This window comes from Colletotrichum graminicola (genome assembly GCF_000149035.1).
Source record: "Colletotrichum graminicola M1.001 genomic scaffold supercont1.23, whole genome shotgun sequence".
Classification (NCBI taxonomy): Eukaryota; Fungi; Ascomycota; class Sordariomycetes; order Glomerellales; family Glomerellaceae; genus Colletotrichum; species Colletotrichum graminicola.
This window is the reverse complement of record NW_007361027.1, coordinates 561,208-586,984: the sequence shown is the minus strand read 5'-3', so window position 1 is coordinate 586,984 and position 25,777 is coordinate 561,208. Positions and strand designations below refer to the sequence as shown.

The 25,777-nt window shown below is 56.3% G+C and overlaps 6 protein-coding genes across 6 annotated transcripts; 3 read left to right on the top strand and 3 right to left on the bottom strand.

Annotated features, from left to right (window-relative positions):
- Window positions 1-1,040: 1,040 nt before the first annotated feature.
- GLRG_06339 (IQ calmodulin-binding domain-containing family protein) lies at window positions 1,041-4,076 on the top strand (the record flags this gene model as incomplete). Its single annotated transcript, XM_008097024.1, has 1 exon — window positions 1,041-4,076. One exon carries the CDS (start codon window positions 1,041-1,043, stop codon window positions 4,074-4,076), a length of 3,036 nt encoding a protein of 1,011 aa, XP_008095215.1.
- Window positions 4,077-5,982: 1,906 nt separating this feature from the next.
- GLRG_06338 (peptidase family M1) lies at window positions 5,983-8,847 on the top strand (the record flags this gene model as incomplete). The annotated part of the gene is made up of 3 exons (XM_008097023.1): window positions 5,983-6,086; window positions 6,229-8,169; window positions 8,229-8,847. 3 exons carry the CDS (start codon window positions 5,983-5,985, stop codon window positions 8,845-8,847), a joined length of 2,664 nt encoding a protein of 887 aa, XP_008095214.1.
- Window positions 8,848-9,550: 703 nt separating this feature from the next.
- Window positions 9,551-14,757, bottom strand: GLRG_06337 (JmjC domain-containing protein; the record flags this gene model as incomplete). Its single annotated transcript, XM_008097022.1, has 5 exons — window positions 9,551-10,459; window positions 10,523-11,135; window positions 11,217-12,182; window positions 12,231-14,338; window positions 14,410-14,757. The coding sequence occupies 5 exons, from the start codon at window positions 14,755-14,757 to the stop codon at window positions 9,551-9,553; spliced, it is 4,944 nt and encodes a 1,647-aa protein (XP_008095213.1).
- A 2,596-nt stretch (window positions 14,758-17,353) lies between these two features.
- GLRG_06336 (PAP2 superfamily protein) lies at window positions 17,354-19,348 on the bottom strand (the record flags this gene model as incomplete). Its single annotated transcript, XM_008097021.1, has 4 exons — window positions 17,354-17,436; window positions 17,477-18,750; window positions 18,811-19,027; window positions 19,165-19,348. The coding sequence occupies 4 exons, from the start codon at window positions 19,346-19,348 to the stop codon at window positions 17,354-17,356; spliced, it is 1,758 nt and encodes a 585-aa protein (XP_008095212.1).
- Window positions 19,349-21,511: 2,163 nt separating this feature from the next.
- GLRG_06335 (short chain dehydrogenase) lies at window positions 21,512-22,975 on the top strand (the record flags this gene model as incomplete). The annotated part of the gene is made up of 5 exons (XM_008097020.1): window positions 21,512-21,820; window positions 21,994-22,171; window positions 22,328-22,468; window positions 22,628-22,720; window positions 22,827-22,975. The coding sequence occupies 5 exons, from the start codon at window positions 21,512-21,514 to the stop codon at window positions 22,973-22,975; spliced, it is 870 nt and encodes a 289-aa protein (XP_008095211.1).
- Window positions 22,976-23,042: 67 nt separating this feature from the next.
- GLRG_06334 (ThiF family protein) lies at window positions 23,043-25,561 on the bottom strand (the record flags this gene model as incomplete). Its single annotated transcript, XM_008097019.1, has 5 exons — window positions 23,043-23,331; window positions 23,386-23,732; window positions 23,788-24,795; window positions 24,855-25,025; window positions 25,190-25,561. The coding sequence occupies 5 exons, from the start codon at window positions 25,559-25,561 to the stop codon at window positions 23,043-23,045; spliced, it is 2,187 nt and encodes a 728-aa protein (XP_008095210.1).
- Window positions 25,562-25,777: the final 216 nt, after the last annotated feature.

Sequence of the window (25,777 nt, the reverse complement as noted above, 5' to 3'; positions counted from 1 at the left end):
AAAGTCCCTTATCAATGTGTCGCTGAAAAGGGACCGCAAGTATCCGTACAGGTTGGCGGTGCACTGTTTGTCATACCTGCGGATCCCGAGCTATTGAATGGCGCAAATGCTCGGTCAGCAGGGCAGATCGGGATGGAACAGTGAGGACGAATGGGAAAGGGAAGCTTCCGTCATTCCAGCCCGTTGGGGGGTTTTCCCCCCCTTCTTTTTCTTTCCTTGGGTGTTTGGGTTTGCTAGGAGCTCAGTCGAGGCCTAGTGCACAGCCCACCCAGCCATCGCACTTACACTTGCGCCCCGTGCCTGCACTAATCAGGCTCTCTCCTACCCAGGGAGGTACCTACCTGGTGACCTGCCTACCTACCTACCTGGGTTATCTAGGTACGTACATAGTAGGTGCTTTGTACCACCTACGTACTGAGACTGTGACGCTGCAATGCGCACCTGGCCCAAACCAACCCTTGCTTACGAGTCCCTCCCTCTCTCTCTCTCTCTCACTCTCACTCCAGATGTTGCAAAACCCTCCCGGTTTCCCATCACTACCTACCTCACTGATCGTGCTTCTTTTTACCTGGCAGACATTCGTCCAGCTCCAACCTCGTCCGTTCTGTCTTATACCCTCTTGTTTCTATTTCTTGGGCTCCGAGTCGAATAGCGTCGGGGTTTTTTTTTTCTTTTTTTTCGCAACATCCCTTTTGTTGTTGTCATTGTCAGCCGCTGCCAGAAGCACATTCGCTTGTCGATGCTTTTCCCCATCCAGGCTTTAGTCCTTTTGCCGATCCACCTACGCAGCGAGTCTGCTTCGTAACAATAACCACCACCACTACCGCCGCTACTACCACCACCACCACCACCTGCGGCCCTCATTCCCGATTCACTCCTCGAACTATATTGAACTTTCACATCCTATAAGGCCCTCACAACCCCCACGAGTACGTACGACTATCGGTTCGCACCTCCGAGACCCACATTGTCTGCATTCACGCCTGCGAAACAACAACCGCTCGAACCCCCGAAACAAGCACGCCAGGCACGCCGTCGATATGCGTCGCCCTTCGGCAGACCTCACCGACCCTTCGCGCAACCTGGAGGAGTCGGTCGGCTCGCCATCATCAAACATGGATGCAGCAGATGTCGACTTGTCCATGCCCCCGACCTCCGACGATGACATAGAAGATGCAGATGATGGCCGCATCTTCACCCCGCCTCCGCACATCGCCGCCCGCTTCTACCGTCCGTCTCAGGCTCGTCGCAAGGACTCTGCCGCCTCGTCACGCCGCAACTCCATCTCCTCTGCACATTCCCGCTGCTCCTCGACCCAGGCCTTCAATCGTCATGGTGCCCCTCAGAGCAAGCAAATCGCACAGCACCTCCGGCGCACGTCCTTCCTCGAAGATCGAAAAGCACGGCTCGCCGATCGAGCTGCCCATGCTGAAAAGGTTCGCCTGAGAGCCGCCATGGCCAAGGCCACCCACCGCGATACCTCCCTCTCCGAAGAACGAGCCTTGGCTGCTCAGCAAGCCCGCGAGAAGAACCTGGCCGAAATAGTTGCATCTTGTGCCGAGGAGGTCAAGAGGGCCAAGGCTGTGGCCGAGACCATGAAGGATAAGAGGGAACGCGAGCTCGTCAAGCTCCGCATACAGATGGAGGAGCGCCTGGCCGAGGCCGAACGCCGGCGGGTGGAGCTCAAGAACCGTAATGCTACCAAGAGGGCGCGAGGCCAGAGTTTGATGTCGCGGAAGCCAACCGAGACGTCATCGAACGCGGCCGAAAGTGATGACACCCCGCTGCTGAGTGAGCACGACGCGGCCGCAAGGCTGCAATGGTGGTGGAAGGGCCTCATGAGGAAGAAGGCCGTCGCCGAGTTCTCCGAACTAGGGCTTACCATTGAAGGTGTGCGGGATACGTCCTTTGATGAGGTCCTGGAGCTCTTGGGTCAGGAGAAGGTTCTCGTACGCACCGCCCGCGTCCTGCGCATCTGCGGTTTGCAGGAGGGCGAGACAGGGTCTGTCGATGAGATGGCCGCCGTCCGTACATTCCTCAGCGCTTTCCTCATCTTGGGTCATCCCACCCAGGTCCTGAGCAACAAGGACGGCACGGGGGACAGGGAACAGGTTGGATCATCGCAGCCTCAACCGTTGCCCCGTAACGACCTTGCTAATCCTCAGCTGCAGGACCTCGTGACGAAAGCCCGAGATCTCCTAATATCTTTCGAGAATATCATGTCACGGCTGACCGCTGCCAATAACTGCACCCCCCCGCCAACTCTGCGCATTGCACTGCCCGAGATTTACGCCACTTTTTACAACGCGTTCCTCGCCTGGAAGTCTCGCGATTCAGAGTCCCTCGTGCAGCTGATGCTCTTACAGTTTGTTGAGCTGGACATGATCTTGCAGACGGTCCAGGAAAGCACCGACGACGCTGCCGCAGAGCAGTATCGGGAGAGCATCAAGAGCAACCAAGTCCAGCTCATTGTGCGGATCAAGAAACTCGCCGGTCAGGAGAGGGGCAAGAAGATGATTGCAGACGCCGTCCGCAAAGCACGCAAGGCGCGGGCGGCCAAGAAACCCACTGGCGACATGAAGCCCCGCGTTGCAGAGAACGCTGCGGGGGAGGCCTCTGCCACTGCCGAGAGTCTCGTGTCTCCCGAGTTGCAGACGCTAACGCCGCCGCCGACGCCGGCCAAGGGACACACGAATCCGCAACCCATTGAGATGAAACCCGGCTTCAGTGGCCTGCTGCCCGACAACAGGATTGTGGTTCATGAGCTTGCCATCAACCGAGAGTACCGTATTCCAGCCAGCGAGTATCGGGAGCACCGTACTGCTCTTCAAATACCCCTGTTCGCAGGCATGCGAGCTAGTATGGAGGAAGACAACCTTGGCGCCAGCTTTGGCTACTTCATCGTTATGATGAGGTACTTCAAAGACAACCTGCAGCGGCTAGTGAAGGCAGGCGCATACATGCACAACACAATCGGCGAGATATTGGACACGGAGGTGGCGGAGCGCCAGTTCCAGATCGGCAGTTTCTCTTACGAAAAGTTCTTCGTCTCCATGGCGTCTCTCCTGCCCAAGTTGTGTGCGCCTTTCCGCGATGACGAGGTCAAGGACTTGGTCGATAACAAGCTCCAGAACGGAAGCTTGGTTGACCGGGTCGAGGCGCTGACGGAGTTTGTTGATCTGATGCTCTGCGACTACGTCAACTACATGTTCTCGACGGCAGCACCGCAGCTCATCGAGTCTGCTCCCGAGTACGAGAAGAGGAGGTTCGCCGCCGCCTTGGAGACGGGGCAGCACGGATTGGACGCTGCAGAGGTGGCGTGGCGAGCAGCACGCTCCAAGGTCCTGGCCGAAGCCCGCAAACGGGATCCCGAGGGTATCAACCACCCAAGGTCCCGGCCAACAGACGACAAGATTTACGCACAGCTGCTTGTTGACTGTTTTACCCAGCCCGCACCCATCGCCGTCGGTACGGTACCCGAGATGCTGGGCCTGGACTACAAGCGGATGACGCGGTTATCCCTGGCCTCGCAGCGAATTGTCACGACGGGAGCCATCCTGCTACAGTGCAAGAATCTTCTCAAGCGGGACGTACGCACACCATGGAAGACGGAGGCAACGCGCATCACAGCGGTTCTCGAGGCGGACCACGAGAACATGGGTTCAATCGTGCAGGGCGTCATGGCGGCGCTCGAGGGCGGTCGGTCTATGCCAGCTGCAACCAAGACGCACCTAAAGGCGTTGGTGACCAAGGTGCTCAACGCGAGCCAAGACTCGATGAGGAAGAGCGTCGAACCGACGGAGCCGGTGTTGCGACTTCTCCTGGCCCGTCTCCGAGGCCACATGAATACCAGACTGACGGCAGGATCGGCCAAGGAGAAGCTCAACGCGGCGACGACGGCGCACGAGAAGCTGGCCGGGCTGGGCCTAGCCGAATTTGCGGTGCAGGTTCGAGAGATGCTAGACGAGATCTCCAAGGTCGGGGCCGTGGACAGAGCGGCTCACGGGTCGTGGTGGAACCAAGTGGCGGCCAAGGTGGCAGCGGAAGACGGGGCGGGCAACGGAAGCCCGTCTTGAGGTTACGATGAAGAGCACATATGGGTGGGCGCATGCATGCATGATACGATATACGGGTAGAGGATGAGTGAGGATGGGGAGGAAGCATACTCCAGGACTTTCTTGACGACGTGACGATGTACTTGTTCGGGGCTCGGATGGGACAGGAGTTACGGGTGAACGGGTTGGTCTCGATACATTTCGATAGCATTGTTTCAAGCGTTGAACTTTGGGCGGGCTCATCAATGGGATGGACTCTGCTGCCTGATGGACGACGACAGGAGGCGCACACATACATGAAGACATCAACTTGATGAAGAGGTGCCGGGGAAGCGTTAGCGGGTATTTGGAAACGAGCATGGGACGCTTCACACAATGAATATGACGTACAAACGGAAAGTAAGCATTGGTTATTCAATTTCAGATTAGCTTTTACTGTTCAAGTGAGTTTCCCAGGGCAGTGTTGTGTACGGAGTAGTCCAAGAATGATAACGATGATAATGGTGATGTGTGTACGAATACTGGGCGAGTGTAGGTCCGTATATATTGAGCATAAGCCACCACAGCCATGCCTGCATGCATGCATGGTTAGCTGCTATGTAGCCCCGTTTTCTGCCCCCTCCCTCCCAAACAACTAACACCCGCGCGGAACCAGCCGAGTTGACGCGCTGGGCTCCTGGGACGACGCAGCTGGCAGAGATTTTCCCATGTCCCCCCAATCATTCAGGACAATGGCCAGCCAGAGAGGTCGATTGACTGCATACAGCCTGCCTCCAACCCACACAGCTAGCTCTAGACCATATAGAGCTGTAGCGTTTCCGCCTTTCACGGCTTTCACGGCTTGCGGGCCTTCCGCACGCGCGAGAGAAAGAGAGAGAGCAAGGAAGGATGAACCCAATCGGGCAGCTGCTGGCCGGGCGGTCGTGGGCGGCGCGTGGGATTCCCGCCATTCGTCGTCTCACCCACCACAGCTCTGCATCACCACTGTTTACCCCCTTTTCTGTACAACCACTTGGCGACCCGGCTTCGCCCTTCACTTCATCTTCGTATAACATCTGTTTCACGAGTCGTTTCTCAGGAACATCCGTCATCGGGACCGCTGCCACTGCCACCGCCACTGCCAAAGCTACCAACTTTCTCTCGTATGCCCCGATCGTAGGGAGGATCGGTCGCCATGGCTTCGTTGCTGCGAGGTATGTCATGTGGCTCTCATTGTCTTTTCCATCCTTCCACACATCCACACACACACGTAACCCCCCGAATCCTTCCTCTCCCACGCATTTTTGGGCTCCATAACGGATAGCAAAGGCTTAGCGATTCTCGGAAGAAGGCACTGGTCTCTCTTTCTGTGCAAGAGTTTACAAAGCCGAACCTACCTACATACCCATAGCGGAAGGTATCAGTGGCCAATATCTGGGTAATGAGTTCATATTGGTGGGCACCCGCCAACCAAGCTTACTCATGAGTGGCCGGGCCTAGAGACATACCACTTTAACCAACCGACCTGACCCATGCAGGGACCATTGTCTGCCCCTCGTTGCCCCTCACCTCGGAGCATCACCATTGATTGATCCACCATCTCTCACACCTCTCTCTCTCTCTCTCTTCTATCGCCAAAGAAAAGAAAAAAAGACACCATCTCCCCCCACCATTGCCGCTGCCTTGTGAATAATCCCAAGTAGGAAGGCCACACTTGTGGAGCTCTACCTCGGCTTTTTCTTCTGCCTTCCCCATTCCTCTTGTCCATCAACAGCGTGTCTCGGTCTTTCTTTGTCCTTGAACTGACACAAAACTTCCTCGCCATCTCAGCAGCCGCAGGCGACCCTCTTCTCCCTTCCCCGCACCTTCCCACCACTGGAGCTGCCGCAACTACTGTTCGACCATCACCACATCCGACAAGGCCCTGTACGCCAGCAGAGTAGGCAACATGGCTGATCGCGAAGTCCTCCCCGAGTCCATTCGGCCCTCCCACTACGTCCTGTCGCTGCGTGACCTCAACTTCAAGGACTGGACGTACAAGGGATCCGTGACGTAAGAATCCACATCCCTCTGCCCCTCATCTGCAACCCTCGCCCCAGCTCAAGCTCAAGCTCCAGCTCCAGCTCCAGCTCCAATTCAGGCAATCTCCGATGCGCGAACTCCTTCCTTGCTGACTCCCGTGGCCTTCCTACAGCATCGACGCCGAAGTTATTAAGTCCACCAAGGAAATCGTCCTCAATGCCCTCGAGATCAAGCTTCTCAGCGCAAAGATCACCGTCGGTCACACAAAGTCGACGCAATCATGGGAGACCTCCAACTTCAGCTACGCCGATAAGCAGCAGCGCGCCACCATCACCTTTGACGAGGAGATCCCCCAGGCCCAGAAGGCCCTCCTCACCATCGAGTTCGAGGGAATCATCAACAACGAGATGGCCGGCTTCTACCGCAGCAAGTACAAGCCCACCGTCGAGCCCGCCAAGTCGGTGCCCCGCGACGACGAGTGGCATTACATGTTCAGCACCCAGTTCGAGTCTTGTGACGCCCGCCGCGCCTTCCCTTGCTTCGACGAGCCCAATCTCAAGGCTACTTTCGACTTCGAGATTGAGATCCCCGATGACCAGGTCGCCCTTAGCAACATGCCCGTCAAGGACACCAAGAAGACCAAGGACGGCTGGCAACTCGTCTCCTTCGAGACCAGCCCCAAGATGAGCACTTACCTCCTCGCTTGGGCCGTCGGTGACTTCGAGTACGTCGAAGACTTCACTGAGCGCCGCTACAACGGCAAGCAGCTGCCCGTCCGCGTTTACACTACCCGTGGTCTCAAGGAGCAGGGCCGCTGGGCCCTGTGGCACGCGCCCCGCATCATCGACTTCTTCTCCGACATCTTCGGCATCGAGTACCCCCTCCCCAAGGCCGACCTGCTCGCCGTCCACGAGTTCACCCACGGCGCCATGGAGAACTGGGGCCTCGTCACCTACCGCACCACCGCCGTCCTCTTCGACGAGAAGACGTCCGAGGCGAGGTACCGCAACCGCGTCGCCTACGTCGTCGCCCACGAGCTGGCCCACCAGTGGTTCGGCAACCTCGTCACCATGGACTGGTGGGACGAGCTTTGGCTCAACGAGGGATTCGCCACCTGGGTCGGATGGCACGCGACCGATTACCTCCACCCGGAGTGGCAGGTTTGGTCTCAGTTCGTCAACGAGGGTATGGAGATGGCCTTTAAGCTTGACGGCATCCGCGCCAGCCACGCCATCCACGTGCCCGTCAAGGACGCCCTCGACGTCAACCAGATCTTCGATCACATCAGCTACCTCAAGGGCTGCTCGGCGATCCGCATGCTCGCCAACCACCTCGGCGTCGACACCTTCCTCAAGGGCGTGTCCAACTACCTCAAGGCCCACCAGTACGGCAATGCCAAGACCAAGGAGCTGTGGGATGCCCTTACTGAGGCCTCCGGCAAGGAAGTCAACAAGCTCATGGGCCCCTGGATCTCCAAGATCGGCCACCCCGTGCTAACTGTTGCCGAGGAGCCCGGCCAGATCTCTGTCAAGCAGTCCCGCTTCCTGTCCACGGGCGATGTCAAACCCGAGGACGACGAGACCACTTGGTGGATTCCGCTCGAGCTCGAGGGCAAGGTCGGCGCCAAGGGCATCACGTCGCTGTCCCTGGAGAAGAAGGAGGACACGATCCGCGACATCGACAACGAGTTCTACAAGCTCAACTCGGGCGCCTCCGGCTTCTACCGTGTCAACTACCCGCCTGAACGCCTTCTGAAGCTCGGCCAGCAGCTCGACCGCCTCAGCACCGAGGACAAAATCGCCATCATCGGCTCGGCAGCCGACCTCGCCTTCTCCGGCTACGGCACCACCGCTGCCCTGCTGTCCTTCGTCCAGGGCTTCGCCAAGGAGGATAACTACCTCGTGTGGAGCCAGGTCCTTGACTCCATCGCCCTCGTCAAGTCTATCTTCAGCGACGACGAGACCATCAAGAAGGGCCTCGAGGCCTTCACCCTGAAGCTTATCAACGACGTTGTCGCCAAGATGGGCTGGGACTTCCCCGAGGACGAGAGCTACCTTGACGGTCTTCTGCGCAAGAGAGTCCTCGTGACTGCCGGTGTTAACGGCCACGCTGGGTAAGTCCATGCTAATCCTACGTGCCTCACTGCTCGAGACTGACAAAAGAACAACACAGCGTAACCGAGGAGGCCACCAAGCGCTTCAACGCCTGGGTCGAGTCCCCCGAGTCCAACCCCTTGCATCCGGCTCTCCGGACCCCCGTCTTCCGCGTCGCCATCAAGAACGACACTGCCCGTGCCGTCGAGGCCCTCAAGAAGGAGTGGTTCACCACTCCGGCCATCGACGGCAAGGACATTTGCCTCTCCAATCTCGGCTTCGTTCGCGACCCTGAAATCATCGAGAAGACCCTCCTCCCCTTCCTCTTCAACAAATCCCCGCCCGCTCCCGCTTCGGACTCGGTCCCCGCCGCCGATATGCACACCCTCGGCTCCGCCCTCGCCGGCAACTCAGCCTCCCGCCAGCTGCAGTGGGATTACGTCAAGGCCAACTGGGATGCCTGCGTCGCCAAGCTCGGTAACCCCATCGTCGTCGACCGTTTCATCCAGGTCTCGCTTAGCAAGTTCACCGACTTCGCTACCGTCAACGACATTGAGGCCTTCTTCGCCGACAAGGACACGAGCGCCTTCAGTCGTACCCTCGAGACCGTCAAGGACAAGATTCGCGGTCGCGCTGCCTACCGCGAGCGTGACGCCGAGAAGCTGAAAGAGTGGCTCGTCGCCAACAAGTACGCGTGAATCCATGATGGAGGGATAGTGGAGCCCGACAGAGTAGAGAGGCCGTACAGGGCAGCCAGGCTGTAGCCAGCTCGGATGAAAGCTAGTTTTGTGAGAACAAAAATCAAAATTGCGTTTTACCGTTGTCATGTCGGAGGCTAAACTGCGCGGGCCAGCTTGTGATGATGAAGTAAACGTCATGGGACGTCACCGCAGACCCTGTCGTTGGGCGAATGCGAGCGAGTGGGACGGGCGCCTCCCAGACGGGTGCAGACACAGTACTTGACAAGAAGGAACCGGGACGTGCCAGCATGGGAAAGTGAGACTGACAGATTCATTTATGTATACACTCGGGACGCCAGGCAGCATACACCCCAGCTGATCTGTCCAGTTCATCCTCTCGTTTCCGAACTAATTCACGCTTTGCAAAGAAATCACACTCATCCGTTCGCCCTTCCATGCCTGCCCCCAAGGAACCTCGGGCGGGCAACAGGATGCGAGAAATAAACCCCTCCAAACGCCGTAAACCCAGGTAACCCGATGCATGTCCTCGTACCGTACATGTCTCATTTCTCCTTTTTATTCCTCCATCGTCTTGACTTTTCGTTTCCCTTGCCTTACAACAATTTGCTCCTGTGTCATGAAACGGTAGGTGCTACTTCGTGTGGGTAATATAGAAAAGTATGATCATGGGCATGTGCCGTGTGGTAGCACCTCCGCTGGATCAGCCTTGAAATGCGGCACGGCGGAGGTTCTGCATCATCCTCTCCACGAGCGCTGCCGAGTCCGCCGGGACTTCTGGAAGAGGCACTTCTCCCTCAGGAGCTCGCGACGATGAGTAATGCGGAGTCGTGTTCTGCATAGGTCCCGGCTGGTTCGGCTGGTGCTGCTGGTGCTGCTGGTACTGTGTTTGGTTTTGGTGCTGTACAGGCGCCGCGTGTTGGCCTGGCGGATGCGCATAGCCCTGTGGCTGATATGCTGGCTGTTGCCTCGCCTGCTGCGCTGCCCCCCAACACGATCCATGGTTCTGGTAAGGTGGCACACCAGTGGCCTGTGACCCCGGCGACGGCATCGACTGGTTCGAAGGTGTCGTAGGCGTTGGTGGGTTCATACGTGGCTGCGTGGCAATTTGTGCCAAAATCTCTGCTGGGTTCAAAGTATGATGCTCAGAAGGGGGCTGCCTCGCGGGCCCTGAGAAGTGCTGCTGGACTGATGGTGTCGTGAAGGCCTGGGTATAATTATGAGGGGGCTGGTTGAGCTGAACTGGCTGTCGAGGGAATGCCGTAGTCAAGGACCGATTTGTGAATGGCATCCGAGAAGTGCTGGTTGGCGCGGGCGTGTGCGGTACCGGTACAGGGGTCTGAGGGTCCCGAGGCGCCTGCTGCGTCATGGAACCATCTGAGGTCGTCGCTGACTGCGAGGGAGTGTTGATCAGGCTCGAATGATTCTGGGGTGCTGGCGTGCCGCGGGCAAAGTCTTTAGCCGGGCCAGAAGTATGAGATGGATCGACGTCCTGCGACTTCGCCCCAGCTTTTTGCGAACTGGCCTTGGACGGGGTAGTAGTCGAGGGCCGCTTGCCCATGGCTGCAAGGTACTTGGCCGGCAGAGGGACTGGGGTTTGTTTCTCGGGAATCTATGGTGCGGTTAGTTTGGGATCAAATAAGAGGCTACGATGAGACTCATGAAGTGATTTTACCTTGTATTGAACCTTTGGCGCAGCAGGCTTTGCTGCGACTTGCGGTTTTGCCTGGCTCGGTGGAGGTTGAGTAGCAGGACCAGCAGGGTGTGATTGTTGCGAAGGTGGCTGCGGGAACTGCTGCTGCGCTGGTTGAGACGGAGATTGTGCAGAGTATTGAGGCTGATTTGTCCAAGTTCCGTACTGTGGCCGGATTGCTGGATGTAGCGGCGTCGAATGTGACTGCTGCGCATGCCAAGCATTTCCATGACCGTTGGATGCGGACTGAGCGCCGTTCGCTACGGGAGACGGAGACATTGATGCGGAATATTGCGGTCTTGCGCTATCCTGAGACGTCTGTTGGGCGGGCGACGAGTACGACGGAGCTGTTGTTTTCACGCCGTATATGTCGATAGAGCCTTGGGGCATTGTATTTGTCAGTGTATTAAAGTAGGGCCCACTGAAACCTGGCGCCTGTGGACGAGCGGGTGGGTTTGGTGTCGAGGCACCTCCCTGTCGGTTCTTGAAAAATGCGTCTGGAGACGTTCGCATGAGATGAGCTCGCAAATTGCCTTCATACCCGTTGGTAAAACCGCCCCAAGGCGCGTATGGGGTTCGGTACGTCTTCGAGTCTCTGGGAAAGGTGTAAGTACCATTGGAAAAAAAAAAAAAAAAAGGAAAGAAAAAAAACGGGGTGGAGCTGTGGAGTTCTGACCTGTTGTGGTGTACTTGGAAGAAGGCGTACTTCATGGCGACGGAAGGCGTGGGTGCAGCCGAATACCTGCGGTGAGTCTGCTGACCCGAACCATGCGAGCCGCCATGCGGAAGTTGCGGCTTGGAGCTCTGCGTCGGCGTCGGCGTCGCCCACGTTTGCTGCGTTGGTCGCACGCCACCTACCGGCTGCGAACCCGGTGTAAGGTACGGGCTTACCCTCGGCAGCGCATTCGGACTTTGATGGTAGCCTTGTCCGGCAGGATTGGCGCGAGGGACATACTGCTGGTGGACATCAGGCATAAACTTTTGCTGAACGAATGGAGGACCCGCTGCTGGGTATCGGGGATCCGATCCAAAATGCAACTGCTGTCCCATAGGGCTTGGAGAGGGAGAGGCGGTCGGTGTGAGCTTCTGGGTGGTAAAGGATCCCGTGCCGGCGTAGTGTGTCTCAACAGGCTTTCTCGGTTTGTAGACGTATGGCTTCTCTGACTTGGGCTCATTCTGGATTACCGGTCCTGGTGTAGCTACGGGTGACGGCTGAGAGGGGATAGTGGTCACCCTACGATGCGTCGTGTTTGCAGTGACAGGCTTGGGGGGCTTCGGAATGGTGTCGAGGAAGTTACTCTTGGGGTTATGCAGCTCTTTAACAGGGTCTTCGGAATACTGCGCCTTCGCCTCCGTCGAAGTCTTGCCCAAGTAGTGCCAGACTTGGTTCTCTTTCTCCAGGTCAACCTTGGCCTGGTTCGGGTTGGCACATTCGACGCATGGGTGAAACTCTGCCCACGTGTAACCTTCGACGAAAGGAGCGTCCTTCCGGGGAATTTCGTCAGCAGGACGCTTCGCGTTCAGTTGGTCCTTGGCTTTCTGCGAAGACGGCATCGGGATTGCCTTGGGCGATGCTTTAGGGAGGTGGAAGTCGGACGGGTCGGGCAGCAGCAGCCATTTCCATTCAACCTCGAAACGATCACTGGTTTGTGTTAGTCTTAGCTCATTCGAACTACTCGAAGAACCATACCCGTTGGGAATAATATCGAGCAGCAGCATCTGCTCGTCCGAGCGGTTTTCCACCACAACGCCAGCAAATATGTCGCCTTTGAAGTACTGCAGCTGACATATCTCTCCCTTCTTCAATGCTGCCGCACCGTTGCGGATGCGAAGGTCATCTTCCAGGGCATCGCCATCGTACTTCCTGTCACGCTTGGTGCGGTGGAAACGACAACTAAACTCGAACGCTTGCTCCTTGTATTCGGTTCCATCCTCACCAAAGACTGGAACTTCTGCCTCTTCGACGAAAACTCCTGCCGCTGCCGCGCAAGTTGCGTGGTAGGCTCGAGCACATTTCTTCTGGGAACACTGGAAGCAGGCGCCCTTCTTGGATCGGCAGTAGAGACACTTGAGGTCCAGGCGTTCCTTGCTGATGTGGGCAACGTTGGCGATCACCTCCTTGTCGTCTACCGTGTCGATATACGTCTCGGGGAGGTAAAGTGCACACATACGATGGGCTTTCCGGCCATCGTCTGTTGGCAAAATTTCTGAGCCGGGAATGTCGTTGGGACAAAGGCAGCAGATTGGCTCCGCGCGCGTTTTGACCTTGAGGCGGATTTTCTTGACCTTCCTCTCGCCATCCTTGTCTCCAGTCGCACGTTTCCGCTTCCGAGCAGGCTTTATAACCCCATTGCTATCAGGTGGCGACGGAAGACCAGTGGCATCGTCCTCGTCCTCATCTTCGTCTTCCTCTTCGTCTTCGGTCTCCTCGTACTCAGGAGTCGGCTCGCCGCGCAGCTTTCGTTCAATGTCATACACATCGACCCAAACACTGTCCTGTGCCTGGGCGCATTCGCAACGCTTGGCGATCTTGCCCATGGGGAGCCACGAATCAAGCGCAAAGTTGACAGCCTCGGCGCAGTTGTAACCAAGGTTGTAGCCAGAGTGGTAACCATAAGGATACGTGACAACAAATTCACCTGGATACGAGACGCACTTGTTGACTGTGATGTTGTAGTGCTGCTTCAGATGTGATGGAGATATCAGGAATCCCTTGTGGCGGAGGAATTGATCACAAGCCTTGGCGTCAGTAGGCCAGATGTTCTTCATGGCAGCTTCAAAACGACGAGCATCAGCCTGCGAGATGCTGTACCATTGTTTCGGAGCGCCGAAGTGAAGATAGTTGATGCTGTAGAGGTCGACGTCCTCCAAGTGCCACGCAAATGTGGCCTTCCACATGCCCAAATAGAGGTAGGCCGTATTGACACCTGGAACCTTTGTGCCAAGAACATCCAGTAGGTTTGGAAGCTTGTTCAGATTCCAGATTTCCGTTGACTCGTGGAAGAGTGTGCCCATGAGATCTGCGCCATACAGCGGCGGGGCGTACGTGAGGGTTTTCCAATATATCCTCTCCAGCTCTTCGCAGCGCTCCGGCGTATAGTCAGACACGTCCATCTGATAGTCGAAATCCTCGAATGCTTTTTCGTCGATCATTGCGGAGCCTTCTCTCTTACTGTACTTCCGACGAGCCGAGACGCTCTGGGTCTTCGGCTTTACGGGCTTGACGCCACCCATACGACCCATTCTGCCCAAGGCGCGTGGCTCTTCTTCTTCCTCTTCATCCATTCCCGGATCCTCCACCGAGTTGACCAGCTCCTCTTTCTTCACCTCAACGTCGGCGTCTGGCTTAGGTGATATCGGGGTCATCGGGCGCTTCTCGTCTTCTTGATCGTCGTTTTCCTCATCTTGGCTCTTGCCCTTGGCTTTCCCACGCCGCGGTCGACCTCGCCCCTTCTTCTTAGAACCGGACGAGGTCGATTTCGCCTCAGCGCGAGGTCTGGCAGCGGATCGGGGCTTCGGCTTTTCGACATTGGCTCGGCGCTCGCCTCGCCTCGCAGGGGGCTGATGTTCGCTTTGGTCGCAGAGCTGCCGCCACTGCGGCAGGTTATAGGATCGCTGATGGAGAATATTGACTTGTCGATATGTTCCATTCGACCCCATTATATCTTGCTTAATGGGTTCCCTGACCCTGATCTGCTTCACTAGGTCATCGAGTCTCGGAAGGGATTCTTTCCACTCGGAGGGAGGGATGATTTTGACGATGCCAGACTTCATTCCATAATGATCTACCTTGGTCATCTACAAGCGCATTCGGAGTCAGTCACGGATGGCACAGGAAGGGGATGCACTGGGAGACAGGGAATGCGTACGAATAACTTGAAGTCCTTGAACTGGTGCATCGTCGGCTTGAAGACAGGGACGGTCCCGGACCAGTGATCCGGGAGGACGTCGCCAATGTCGTCCTCGACAGGGGTCTCATCTTCTTTCGCCGTCGCAGAAGGGTCAACAGCCTCCTCGTCGAGGTCGCTGAGCTCCGAGTCGCTGGCTTCCGACTTGTGCGCATTATTACTGTCGGGTGGGGAGTGGAGGAAGGCGGGCTTCGCACATTCTATCTGACCAAGCGCGGGTTCCTCCTGGTCGTGGTCGGCAGTCTTGGCTGGTTGCGCCGGCACAGTCACAGGCTCCGGGACTGGAGCGCTGGCAGCGTCGGTCGACATCTTAGAGGAGACTACATGCGACCGTGCATGCGGCTTCGGTTTTTTTGGTTTGCACCTCTTGAAGATGGTAGAACTGTAAGTGAGTGGTGCGCGGGCTGGTTTGGTTCAAGTGGCCGAAAATATGAGGTGCAGACGTCTGTCTCGTCGAGTGCGGAGAATAGGTTCGTTCGTTTGGTTATCAGATTCTGCGGGGGGAAGGTGGTTGGCCACTGTAGGGAACAGCAGGAAAGTGCTCTCTGGCTGGGGCAGCTCGCTAAAATGGGCCGATATTTGGCGAATCTGGGCTGATTGAAAAGGGCCAAGGTTGCGAGGGAGTGTACCGTACCTCTCAAGGTTGTCCTCCTCTACACCTTTGCACAAATACAAAATTAATACCTTGACCAGCTTCTTAGTACAGGTATAGTCAGGGTGAAGGGCTGCAGAAAAAAAAAAGGGAAAAAAAAAAAAAAAAGACTTTGTGAATTGCTCGTCTCTGTTGGTTACAAAGACCAAAGACCAAAACCGAGGTGTAGGAAGGAGCTGCAGGCGCGGTGCTGGTGCTCGGCTATGTGGGGCGGAAGGCCAAGGTCGTACCTTCTGGGTTCCCGAAAGCGAAAGAATGGGAGAACCTGGCAGGCATGCAGATAGGAAACAGCACCCGGCCGAGCTCCCCCTTCCTTCTTCCCTCGTCCCTTTCCCTCGCTTCTTCGTTCTTGCCCCCCTCGATCGAATTCGCGCTAGTCCCGACTAGGTGTCCTCAGATGCCTAAGGCGATAAGGCCAATCGCTGACCGCTGGAGGACTGCAGGAAAATGACGTCGCTCGTTGCTCGCAGTTTGGCAACCGCGCTTTTCGCCAAAGAAAAACTGTTTGATTGCGATTTATGCGCAACTTTGTCAGGCCTGCAGCGACCGATGTTCACAACGTTGGATGATGGTTTCGCTACTAGCGACTTGTCTCTGGAATTCCCGCTGACATCAGGATCCTTGCTGATTGATGCGGGAGAGTAGACGATGAAATCCATTGCTCTGTGCTCGGTTGGTGCAAATGTCGATACCAACGATGCCAAGTTGTTGTGGCTGCATCGCAAAATCGTTGCTCCTTGACTGCTGCCACCGGACATGGCCTTGCGCGGGATGCGGATCGGCTGCTGGATGATTTGTTGGCCTCTAGGTCTCAGTGACGCCCGCGAGCCCCCGTGCAGACATCACGTCGGGCACGCGAATCGGTCAGCCACCTCGTCGAAAGGCCCTTTAAGCTTCGCCCAATGGAGTCGGGCCTCGAGATCTGATAATCTGGCATGCGGCATGGGCTCCGTGTCCCGAAGTCCCGGGACCCATACCAGCCCTACCGGCCAAGATCATCCGCCGCGTGGCAAGCCGATCGTCCGATGATCCAATCCTCTTCTCCCCTGGCAAGCGGTAGCTTCTTGGGCGGCCGCTCGGCATGCACGTGGCCCACGATCGTCTGGTTGGCGCGCTTGTGCCTGACCCGCCATCCAAGCAATACCGTCCACTGCCCTATCCGTCCATCTTTGCGCTCGAAAGGCAGAAAGCGGCGAGTTCTCTCGAAGGGATAGCATCACCAAGGGCCCCTCCCGTGGCAGCACCACATGTAATCCGGTAACAGCAACTCCGCACTAAGCGGTGAGGGGGTGGGATGGGGAGAAGAAACGATGAAGATCTGGATCGCAAGACCCACACGCCAGTTCCCTCGACCCTGTATCGGTAGATGGCGTGAACTATAAACGTGGATCTTGAGCTCCACGCAGCGGAGAGGAGTCCCAGTCCGACCTGCAGGGCCACGGGGGCGAGGCGACGATGCTTGTCGGATTTCCGGCATGAAGAGTTAGCGGACATGCCGCTTTGCGATGGATGGCCTACGACTTATCTCTTGAAACGGTTGCTCAGCTCGTCTGTGACGAGCCATACGGATTCCTGCCTTGTACGAAGTCGAAGTGAACTCCGGCGGCAGTGGTTGCCACGGTAGGCAAAAAACTTATGACATCAATAGCCCAAAGTGGGTGGTAGAGTTGGCCATGGTAGAATGGGTATAAGGTGAGGGGGCTTCTATAAAGCACGCAATAACTATCTGTCGCCCATCTCACCTGCATTTTTCGGCAGCAGACCATCCGTCCTTAAGACCTGGCAACTTGCATGTCACGGATAAAAGGCTCTCGCTGTAGCACACTCAAAACAAGCCGCCTATTGTCATTCCAAAGCAGCAAGGCTCCGATGGTTCCCTCACTCTAGGCTCGCCAGACAAATTTCACAGTATTGCCACCCTGCATCGTAGTACACAAAACAACAGCTTTCTCTCCACTTTCCATAAACGCCTAGGCGAACCCATGTCATTACGGGAGAAGACGGGCCTGACAAACCGACAAGCAAAAGGGTTGAAACCCCATCCCTAGCTGGATGCAAGCGCCAGAAGAATATACAGTACGTCGTGCTCTCGTCAAAAAAATTACTATGCGTCACTCTCATGTATCCCATCGTTCCTCCTACTGGCGCACTCTCGATAGATCCGTGCCTATGCATCATGCAGAGAGGACAAGAAGAATAAGAAGGGGTGGGACGATGTCTTTAGATGGCACCGTCGAAAACAAGAGCCTTGAATTAGGCAGTGCGAAGGTGGTTGGATCCAAGGCCAACCAGCTCGAACATCATGGGGATCAGGCCGACGCCCAGCCATGCGATACCTGTCATCTGTCAGCAACTGTGGTGAAGGTCCAGGAACACAAGACTCGCCTGTATAGACAACCAGCTTGGTAACCACCTCGACGTCGTAACGCACGCGAGGTCGAATTAGTCGCAGGAACATCTCCTTCTCACTGATTTCGTCTTGCTGGCCTACAGTCAAGTCCAGTTCACCCTTCTCCTCACTCGGGCTCGACAGGACGCTGCCAGTGCCCATCATGCGCTCAAAATCGTGCAGCGAGTTAACGTGATGACCCTGTAAACCGGATGTCGCCCCCTTCCCTTCCCAATCGCCGCTCTTTTCCCGAAGCTCGTGCATGCTACCCTTGCTCTTGATACTGCCGTTGCTGCCAATGCTCTCCCGCCGCCGGCGCTCGCGGTATGCCAGCGTCTCATACGCATCGGCGGCACTCTGAGGCCCGATCGATACTGAACGGCCACGCGTCGTCGGATGACGGATGGACTGAACCACGCGGGGGAAGTCTCTGACCGAGGGGATGAGGTTATCCATCCTCGAGCCAGGGTCAATAACCTTGTATTTGGACGCCGGGGTGAAGAAACGTCGGGGGAGATTCCACTCGACCTTCTCCAAGAGACGGAAAAGATGCGGCAAAATCTTGAGCATGGTCGGCTTCATGACCTCTCGCCACACGAAGATGACGAAGATGCCGAATACGACACGGGCCAGGACAACGTGCCACCCAAGAGCGCCGAGATCAATGGACTTGACGCTGTGGGCGGATCCTCCAAAGGAATCGATCGAGGTCCGCCCGTACATCCATGTTCCGATTTCCAGACCAATCACAACGCCGGCAAAAGCAACGCTGTCATCGAAGCAAGGGCAGTCATCCGCAGGCTCTGGATGGATCCTGACGAGTACAATGACCACGAGAGCGGCGATAACGGGTGCCCACCACGAGCTGCTGTGCATGTACGCATCCAAAGGAGGGCCGTAGTGAAACTCGGCGAGCGAGATAACGGCGCCTAGAATCGACCCGACGACGACGTCAATGAAGCCGTGCATGCCGCAGTACAAACGGCCAAAGATGATAGAGATGGCATAAAAGTATGACAGCCCCTCAAGGAGAGTCTTGGTCGATTCTGCCATGGTGTTGTCGGGGCTGCGCAGGAGTAAGACGCCATAGACGGCTACTGACACGGCATTGGCGCTATGGGTTGACGGAAAGCCATATTCCAACGCGGCAGAACCGGACATGGTGATTCGCTGTAACGGCGGGGAAAGCGGCCGTGGGAGGGAGAAGAAGTCCTTGATGAAGCCAGTGAAGAAGACGCCCTCGGCAAGAATGTGGATAACACTGGAGAGCGCAGCTAATTAGACGGGCACTCGACAAACACGCAGGTTGACTGTTGCTCACCCTTTGCCGAAGGAGGCGTAGCCGCACCAAAAGAGCATGGGCAAGCCGATCATGAAGAAGGTATGGGTGCCGAGGTTCGCCGTAATCGCAAAATAACTATCGAGCCACGGGGTGCGCATCGTCTCCTGCAGGTAAGCCAGATACGGAGTCTCCCATCGGATGAGTGGCAGCATCCACTGTCGCAGTCGGTATCGCCATGTTGGCAGCGCTCTCTTATCTGTTTCGATGGTGAGGTCAGTCCAATCTTTTGCGGTTTGCGACGGCGGCCCCGCGTACATGCGCAAGGCGCGTTGGGGGGAGGGCAGGATAGGCCGAATGAAGAAAGACAAAACTGAGATGGCTATAGCAGCGTACAATGATCGAGACTCCTCAGACCCGCGTCGGGCGCGTCGCTAGGGCCCTTGACTGTAATGAGGGGCGGAGCGAGGGCATCGGGGACGGCCGCTGCGTCGGCAACTGTAGAGTTCGATACGGTTGCATCGCGACGCTCCGGGACAGACTTTGGCGCCGTCGCGGCGCCATTGGTATGGCTAGTCATCGGGCGTTGTCGGAGGTCGCGTTCGCAAAGCATACGGCCATCCGTTTCCTCGTGGGGGGAGTTGAGGCGGCAGTTTGGGTCGCGTGTTGGTTTGCAGTTGTGCGGTTGTGTGGATCGTGGCTATGGGTAGGTAGGAGGAGGGTCGGGGGCGGCTAGTGTAAGGGTTTGTGGTGGAGGGGAAGCTTGTTCGGCGACTCTGTAGGAGGCTGCGCATTCGCTGCCCGAAACGCCGCAGTTGGTTTGATGGTGAAAACGAGTGGTCGCGCGGCAGGGGATCACCAGCGACAAAACGATTCCAGAGGTTTGCGGGGAGGAAATAGAACAGAAGGAAGAGAGAGGGACGCAGCAGCAGCAGAAGCAGCAGCAAAGCAGCACTGAGGGTGGTGGGATTGCGATGTTGCGTCCGGACCACCAACGGGCGCGGGAAACTGTAACTGGCACTCGAACTACTGCAACTGGAACCGCCGGCGTGGCGTAGTGTGGGAGGGAGGGGACTGCTTCTTCTGGGACAGAGGGCGGGGCTGATGTGTACTTCCGGTCCAAGTACCTCAGCCGTGGGACGAGCAAGAAGTTGGAAGAGGAAAGAGAGTGGCTGACGTGAGGGCGAGCCTGTGACGGCAGCCGAGGCAGAAGGCGACTGTTAATTCGGAACTGCAAATCAGCGTTCAACCCCGTCAGGAAGATGGGATGAGATACCTAGTCACTGAAAGGGTCTTTCTTGCACTAGCGCTGGTGTCTAGCACCACGAGGCATATTGGATTGATCGGTAGTAGGTACCTAGGTAGGTAGAGGTAGTTCACCGCCACAGCTATCATCGCCAGTTGCCTTTCTTTCACAGGTCTACAAGTACTTTGGTTGATGTACCTCAAATTCTCGCCCCGCGCGCTTAGGTTCGTTCCTACCCGTACCTACCTACCTGCCTAGATAGGTAGATCTCTGTGGTGTAAGTATCATACTGCATACTGTGCTCCGGCGTTTGGGGGTAAATTCGCAAGGGTAGGTAGTTAAAGCAAGTAACACCTTCTTTATCTAACCGTCACACAGGGTAGGCGCGGCCAGCTGGGCCTCGACCTTCCTTCCATATGGCGCCGCAACACGGCATCAGGATGCTACCTACCTAGGCAGATATACGATGCGAGTACAACAATCTTGGGCCATCGAGACAGCACGATACCTACACATTCACCCGTGGGGCTTCGGGAAATGTCTTGCTTCCATGCACCAGAAGGAGTGGAGAAGACGACAGCATGGCGGGCTTTCTCAATGGGCGGGCGCCTGTCTCACCATCCGGGAGCTTGAACATGAGACGCAATGGGACAAGCCCTCGGAATAGGGTTACCTTCCCCTCTGATACCGGCCCAAGACATAAACATCACTGCAGATAATGCCATTATCAACTGTCTTGCTGCCCTGCTGCCCAAGCTACCCATTCTTGGAGGGAGGGGGCTCGATCTTTTGGCACACCAGCAAACAGCTCGCCCGAGCACATTCAAGCATATTCCTGACAAAACTCCATTCCCCTCCCTCGTGGTCTTCAGTCTCGGGACCTCTTACTCTCGTCTCATCCCATCCTGTCTTTGACTTGTCTTATCACACGCTTCTCCGCACCGAGCTCTTCAGATTACGAGGTGCATTCCCGCATTTGCATTACCCATTAGGACCGTTTTCCGTGTCCGCGAGGCTTCTTTCAACGCAACGACTGGACGGGGTTTCCCACGGAAAGCTACCAGAGTACATCGTATTTCGCAGAACGCCACAAATTCCCATGTTAAAGTTGTACGAAGCGTAACGGCGGGGCAACCTTACGAGGGGAATAGGTACAATATCAGCATGAGAGAGCAGTCCAACTCTACATGGGATTATTTGATACCTGACTTGCTGTTTCCTTTACAACGGCTGCTTTGCTTTTGATGATCCGTGTCGAGGGAGGTTGTCAAAGCCGGCAGATCAATTTACTCCCCCCCACACACTCAAAATTAAACTCAGGCATCCCAGGCGACACGTTCAAAGCTCCCTTTCCGCGTTCCCACCAAGCTACACACACCTCAACGTATCGTAGTCCACCAGAACCGCCACCGCCGCCGCCGCAGCAGCAGCAGACCAACACTCCTATCCAGGCTTTCCCACCCGTCTCATTCTGACCGAACCTAGGCAAACCGCAAGATGTCTGCCGCCCTCCTCCCTCTCCGCGCCCGCCATTGCCTCATCACCGGCGCATACGGCGGCATCGGCGCCGCCATTGCCGCCCGCTTCGCCGCCGAGGGCGCCCTCGTCACTCTCCTCGGTCGCAAGGAGGACAAGCTGCGCGATCTCTGCGACCGCCTGCCGCCCTTCCAGGACTCCCGCCTCGCCCCCCTGACCGCGGCCGCAGCGTCTTCAACACCTGCCAACGGGGAAATGCCCACACACTCCTACGCCGTCATGGACGTCTCCGCCGACGGACGTGACGATGCCGTCTTGGATGACATCTGGGTTTGTCTCCGCCTTTCTCCTCTTTTTCTCTGGCCCATCCCTTCCTCTCTCTTCTCTTTCGGCTCCTTGCTCCATCATGACAACCAAGAGCTGACTGAGGCTGCTTCCGTGGTGTCCTAATTGCTGTGAAAACACACCAAACTGACAGGGGCATCTTCCCCCCCCACTCGTAGAAACGTACTGGCCAGATAGACGTCCTGATCAATGCGGCGGGTATTGCACAGTTCCAGTTGTTGCAGAACACTTCTCCCCAGGCTGCGAGGGAGCTTGTAGACACCAACCTCATGGGCACAATCTTCATGTCGAGGTACATGGCCCAGCGCATGAAGCGCAGGCGCGCAGACAGGGATGGTAAGTCATGGCAACCGTGTCCTCCACCTCTTCCTCCTTCTCCTTCTCCTTCTCGGCATGATACACTCCCACGATTGTCACTCCCACCACACTGTGTGATCGATCTGATCGCTACCGCCGCACAGATAGACCAGCTCCATGCATGCATGCAGTGAGTGCACGCACGTCCTGCGGTAACAGTCCTGCTGACCAAGTCGTCCCACTTACAAGCTTGCATAATCAACGTTGCGAGCCTGCTGGCCGAAAAGGGCAGCCCTGGCACCAGTGTCTACGCCGCGTCAAAGGCCGGTATAATCGGTATGTTATTGTCTTGGTATTAGTTTCTCTTCATTTTCGGCTTTTTTTTCCCTCTTCTTGTACATCGCGCACACCATGCGCTGCTGTATCTTTTGCTACCTCACCATCTCCCCATTGTAATAGGCCAAGTCTAACATTTGGCGACGCCGACTCCCATAGGCCTAACCCACGCTCTCTCTGTTGAGCTGGGACCGCTGCGCATTAGGACCAATGCCATCGTCCCTGGCTACATAGAAACCAATATGCTGGCTTGTAAGAGACCCCATCTCCCACCCTAGCAGCCAGACCGATTTCCGAGGGTCCGGTGGGCCAATGCCCTTGGCCAGAGCATGACTAATGTACATATTTATTATCACAGCAATGTCGAAAGAGCCCCTCGAGAAGCGAATTCCACTGGGGCGCTTGGGCCGGCCTGACGAGGTGGCCGATGCTGCTGCTTTCCTCGCCCAAAACACTTATGCCAATAACTGCATCCTGAATCTGGATGGCGGGCTAAGTGCTGTCTGAGCTGGCGTGGAGCTCCACGTTCTAGTCGGAGGGGCACCCCCCCTGATGTTGAAAATGGGGCCCATTATCAGTCGTCAATGACGATAGCTCCACCTGTCGAATCATCCACAACGACCACGTCGTCGTTGTTTGTTGGGGCAACCTTGACCTTCTTCGCTTCAATCGGCTCGTCGCCGTCGTCCGACCGAGGTCGCTTGAGGTTACTCGATTCCCCTTCAACGTCAACGGTAGGCTTACCGCTCTGCTCGCCTGTACCGTTCGACTCCGCGGGGGCCTGCTTCTTGGGTTTACGAGGAATCTCGGGTTTCTGATCCACAACCAAGCCTTTGACAGGTTTGTCGTCCGAGGGCTCCTTGCTGTAAGGGTGTCAGTGAGGTCTTTTTTGGTCATAAATAGAGAGATAGACGTACGATTCCTGGATACTGATGACGACATTGACGAAGGGCTCTTCATCATCTTCATCGATGACGGTGAGGAAAGTATCTTCATTGATGCCAAGATCGCTGAGCTTCTTGGATAGGTTTTCCGTCTCATCCGGGTCGTAGAGCGGGCCTGCGTCGTTGTTCACGGCAAACTCCTTGTCGCCGTAGCCAAGTTCCAGACGCACAAAGTCCTCGACAAGATCCTTAAGCGTGGCTCTAGACAAGTCGACGGACACACTCGTCTGATATACGCTGCACACCGGGCAATCCGGGTTGGGGGCCCGATACTTGCTCGAATTGAGCAGACGGGCAGGGTTATGAGGGGAGATGAAAACCTTAGCAGAACATTAGACCAAAACTCTGGCAACAACATAAAGAGTTCGACCATACCTCCTTAGTCTGAGTGAAGTCGCCTCTCAACACCTTGAATGACTGAAGAACACAAAGGCCTGCGACGATGGCATTGGTTGTCGCGATGGCTGGGATGATGTTGCCAGCCATCTGCTTTATATCGAAGCGAGACTTGCGCTCAATACCGAAGACGGATGATCGGATGTTGGCACTGGCTGTGACGAAATCCAATGTGTCCTCGTCGTCCTTGTCGAACGTGATCAGAGGCTCCGGCCCAGATGCGTCTTTGTGAGCCTTCTTCAGCTCCAGCATCCGCTTGCTCAGCCGGTCCAGGCTATCGATGAACACTGCAAAATTCTGCTCCAATGACCACACGCTTTGTCCGTCCTTGAGGATTTCGTCCTTCGATGCAAGAGCGTCTGTCGACTGCTCAGATAGAGACTTGAAGTCAAGGGCCTCTGGCTTCCGCCTAGACTTCCACATGTCTTCCATAGACGCCAATCGCACAATATCGGCGCTGAAGACCTTGTCGAAGAGAAGCTGAGCAAAGGCTTCGGTGCCCAGGGATTCGCGAATCGTTCTAAGAGCGGCGGCCTCTTTCTTCAGTTCCTCAATCTCCTTGGCGTTGTCGGCGTCGGCTGTGTTGTCGAAAGCGGACTCGTCTTCGCTTGTCCCGAAAATCTCGTTGAGCAGGTAGCTCTTACCCCAAACGATACAGTGTATAGGCTGACTCGGCGTGCTTCGGATAGTGCAGACCGGGAAGGACTTGGGTGTCTCCTTGGGGGTGCAGTCATAGCATGCGGTTACTCCCTTTTTGATAACCTGGACATTGCCGTTGAACCCAGTCGTGCCGCTCTCTATCAGGGGAACGTCGGCGGCGAGGCACATTCTGTTGACATGTCGTCTTGCCTCAAGATTATCCAGAGCATTAAAAACGATGTTGAAGCCCCGGAACCAGTTGACGTTGAACTGGGGGTCCTTGATGTTCCCATGGTGCGCAACAATCTTAACCTTGGGGTTAAACAGCTGTGCCGCGTCCTTGGCAACCTTGGACAAGTCAGTATTGCAGTACCTCCAAGCGTACATCGCAGGGTCGGAGACCATACCAGAGCCTTGGACTTCTTGATGTGCTCGTAGCGGAAGAGGAATTGTCGGTTCAGGTTACTCAGGTCAATTGTATCAAGATCGACGACATGGACTTCGCCAAAGCCTGTAAGGACGAGGTTTTTGAGGAGTTCGCATCCGATACCGCCAGCTCCGACCATCAACACGCGCGCCTGCGCGATTAGCGTTAGCTCCATTGAATCTTTAAATAGACAGTATTCCGAAATCGCGTCGTTGTAAGAAGTGCATAGTGAGTCGGCGCCGTTGCAAGATGAATACATGATTGAAGGGAAGGTCGCGTGGTCTGATGCGCCGGGTTCGACAGGTTACAACGTACCTTTTTGACATTGGTATTCAAAGCTCCGCCGAGCGATTGCTGGTAGAATCGATCGCGCGGCTGAACGGCAGGTCTTTGCTGTTGTTGCTGCTGCTGCTGCTGCTGCTTCTCCGGCTTCTGCGGCTGCCCTTGCTGCTGCCCTTGTTGCGGCTTCTGCTGCTCTTGTTGTTGTTGTTGTTGTTGTTGTTGCTGTTGCATCGAATGCGCGGGCGGCTGCGCAGCGGGAGCCGCGGTGGTTGTAGGTTGCATTGGCTGCTGCTCTTGTTCTGGTGGTGGTGCAGTGGCAGTCGCCGTCGCCGTCACGGTGGGCACGATCGGCTCTGCGGCGGTCGCCGCGGGGGCAGCAGCTCCCGCTTCCGCAGTGGGATCCATCGGGCTCAGTTCGCGGTGTTGTAGAAGTTGTTCTGTGCGTCGATGATGGTCGATAGGGGGTTGCCACGGGGCGGCGTTGTGACGGGGAGCAGCAATCGAGAGAGGGTAAAAGAAGTGAAGGGGAGAAGAAATAAGCCCGCGCCAGGATGGATGAGACGAGGGCGGGTGGTTTCAGCACGGAGGGCGAGGCGAGGCTGCAGGCTGCGGTAGAAAAGG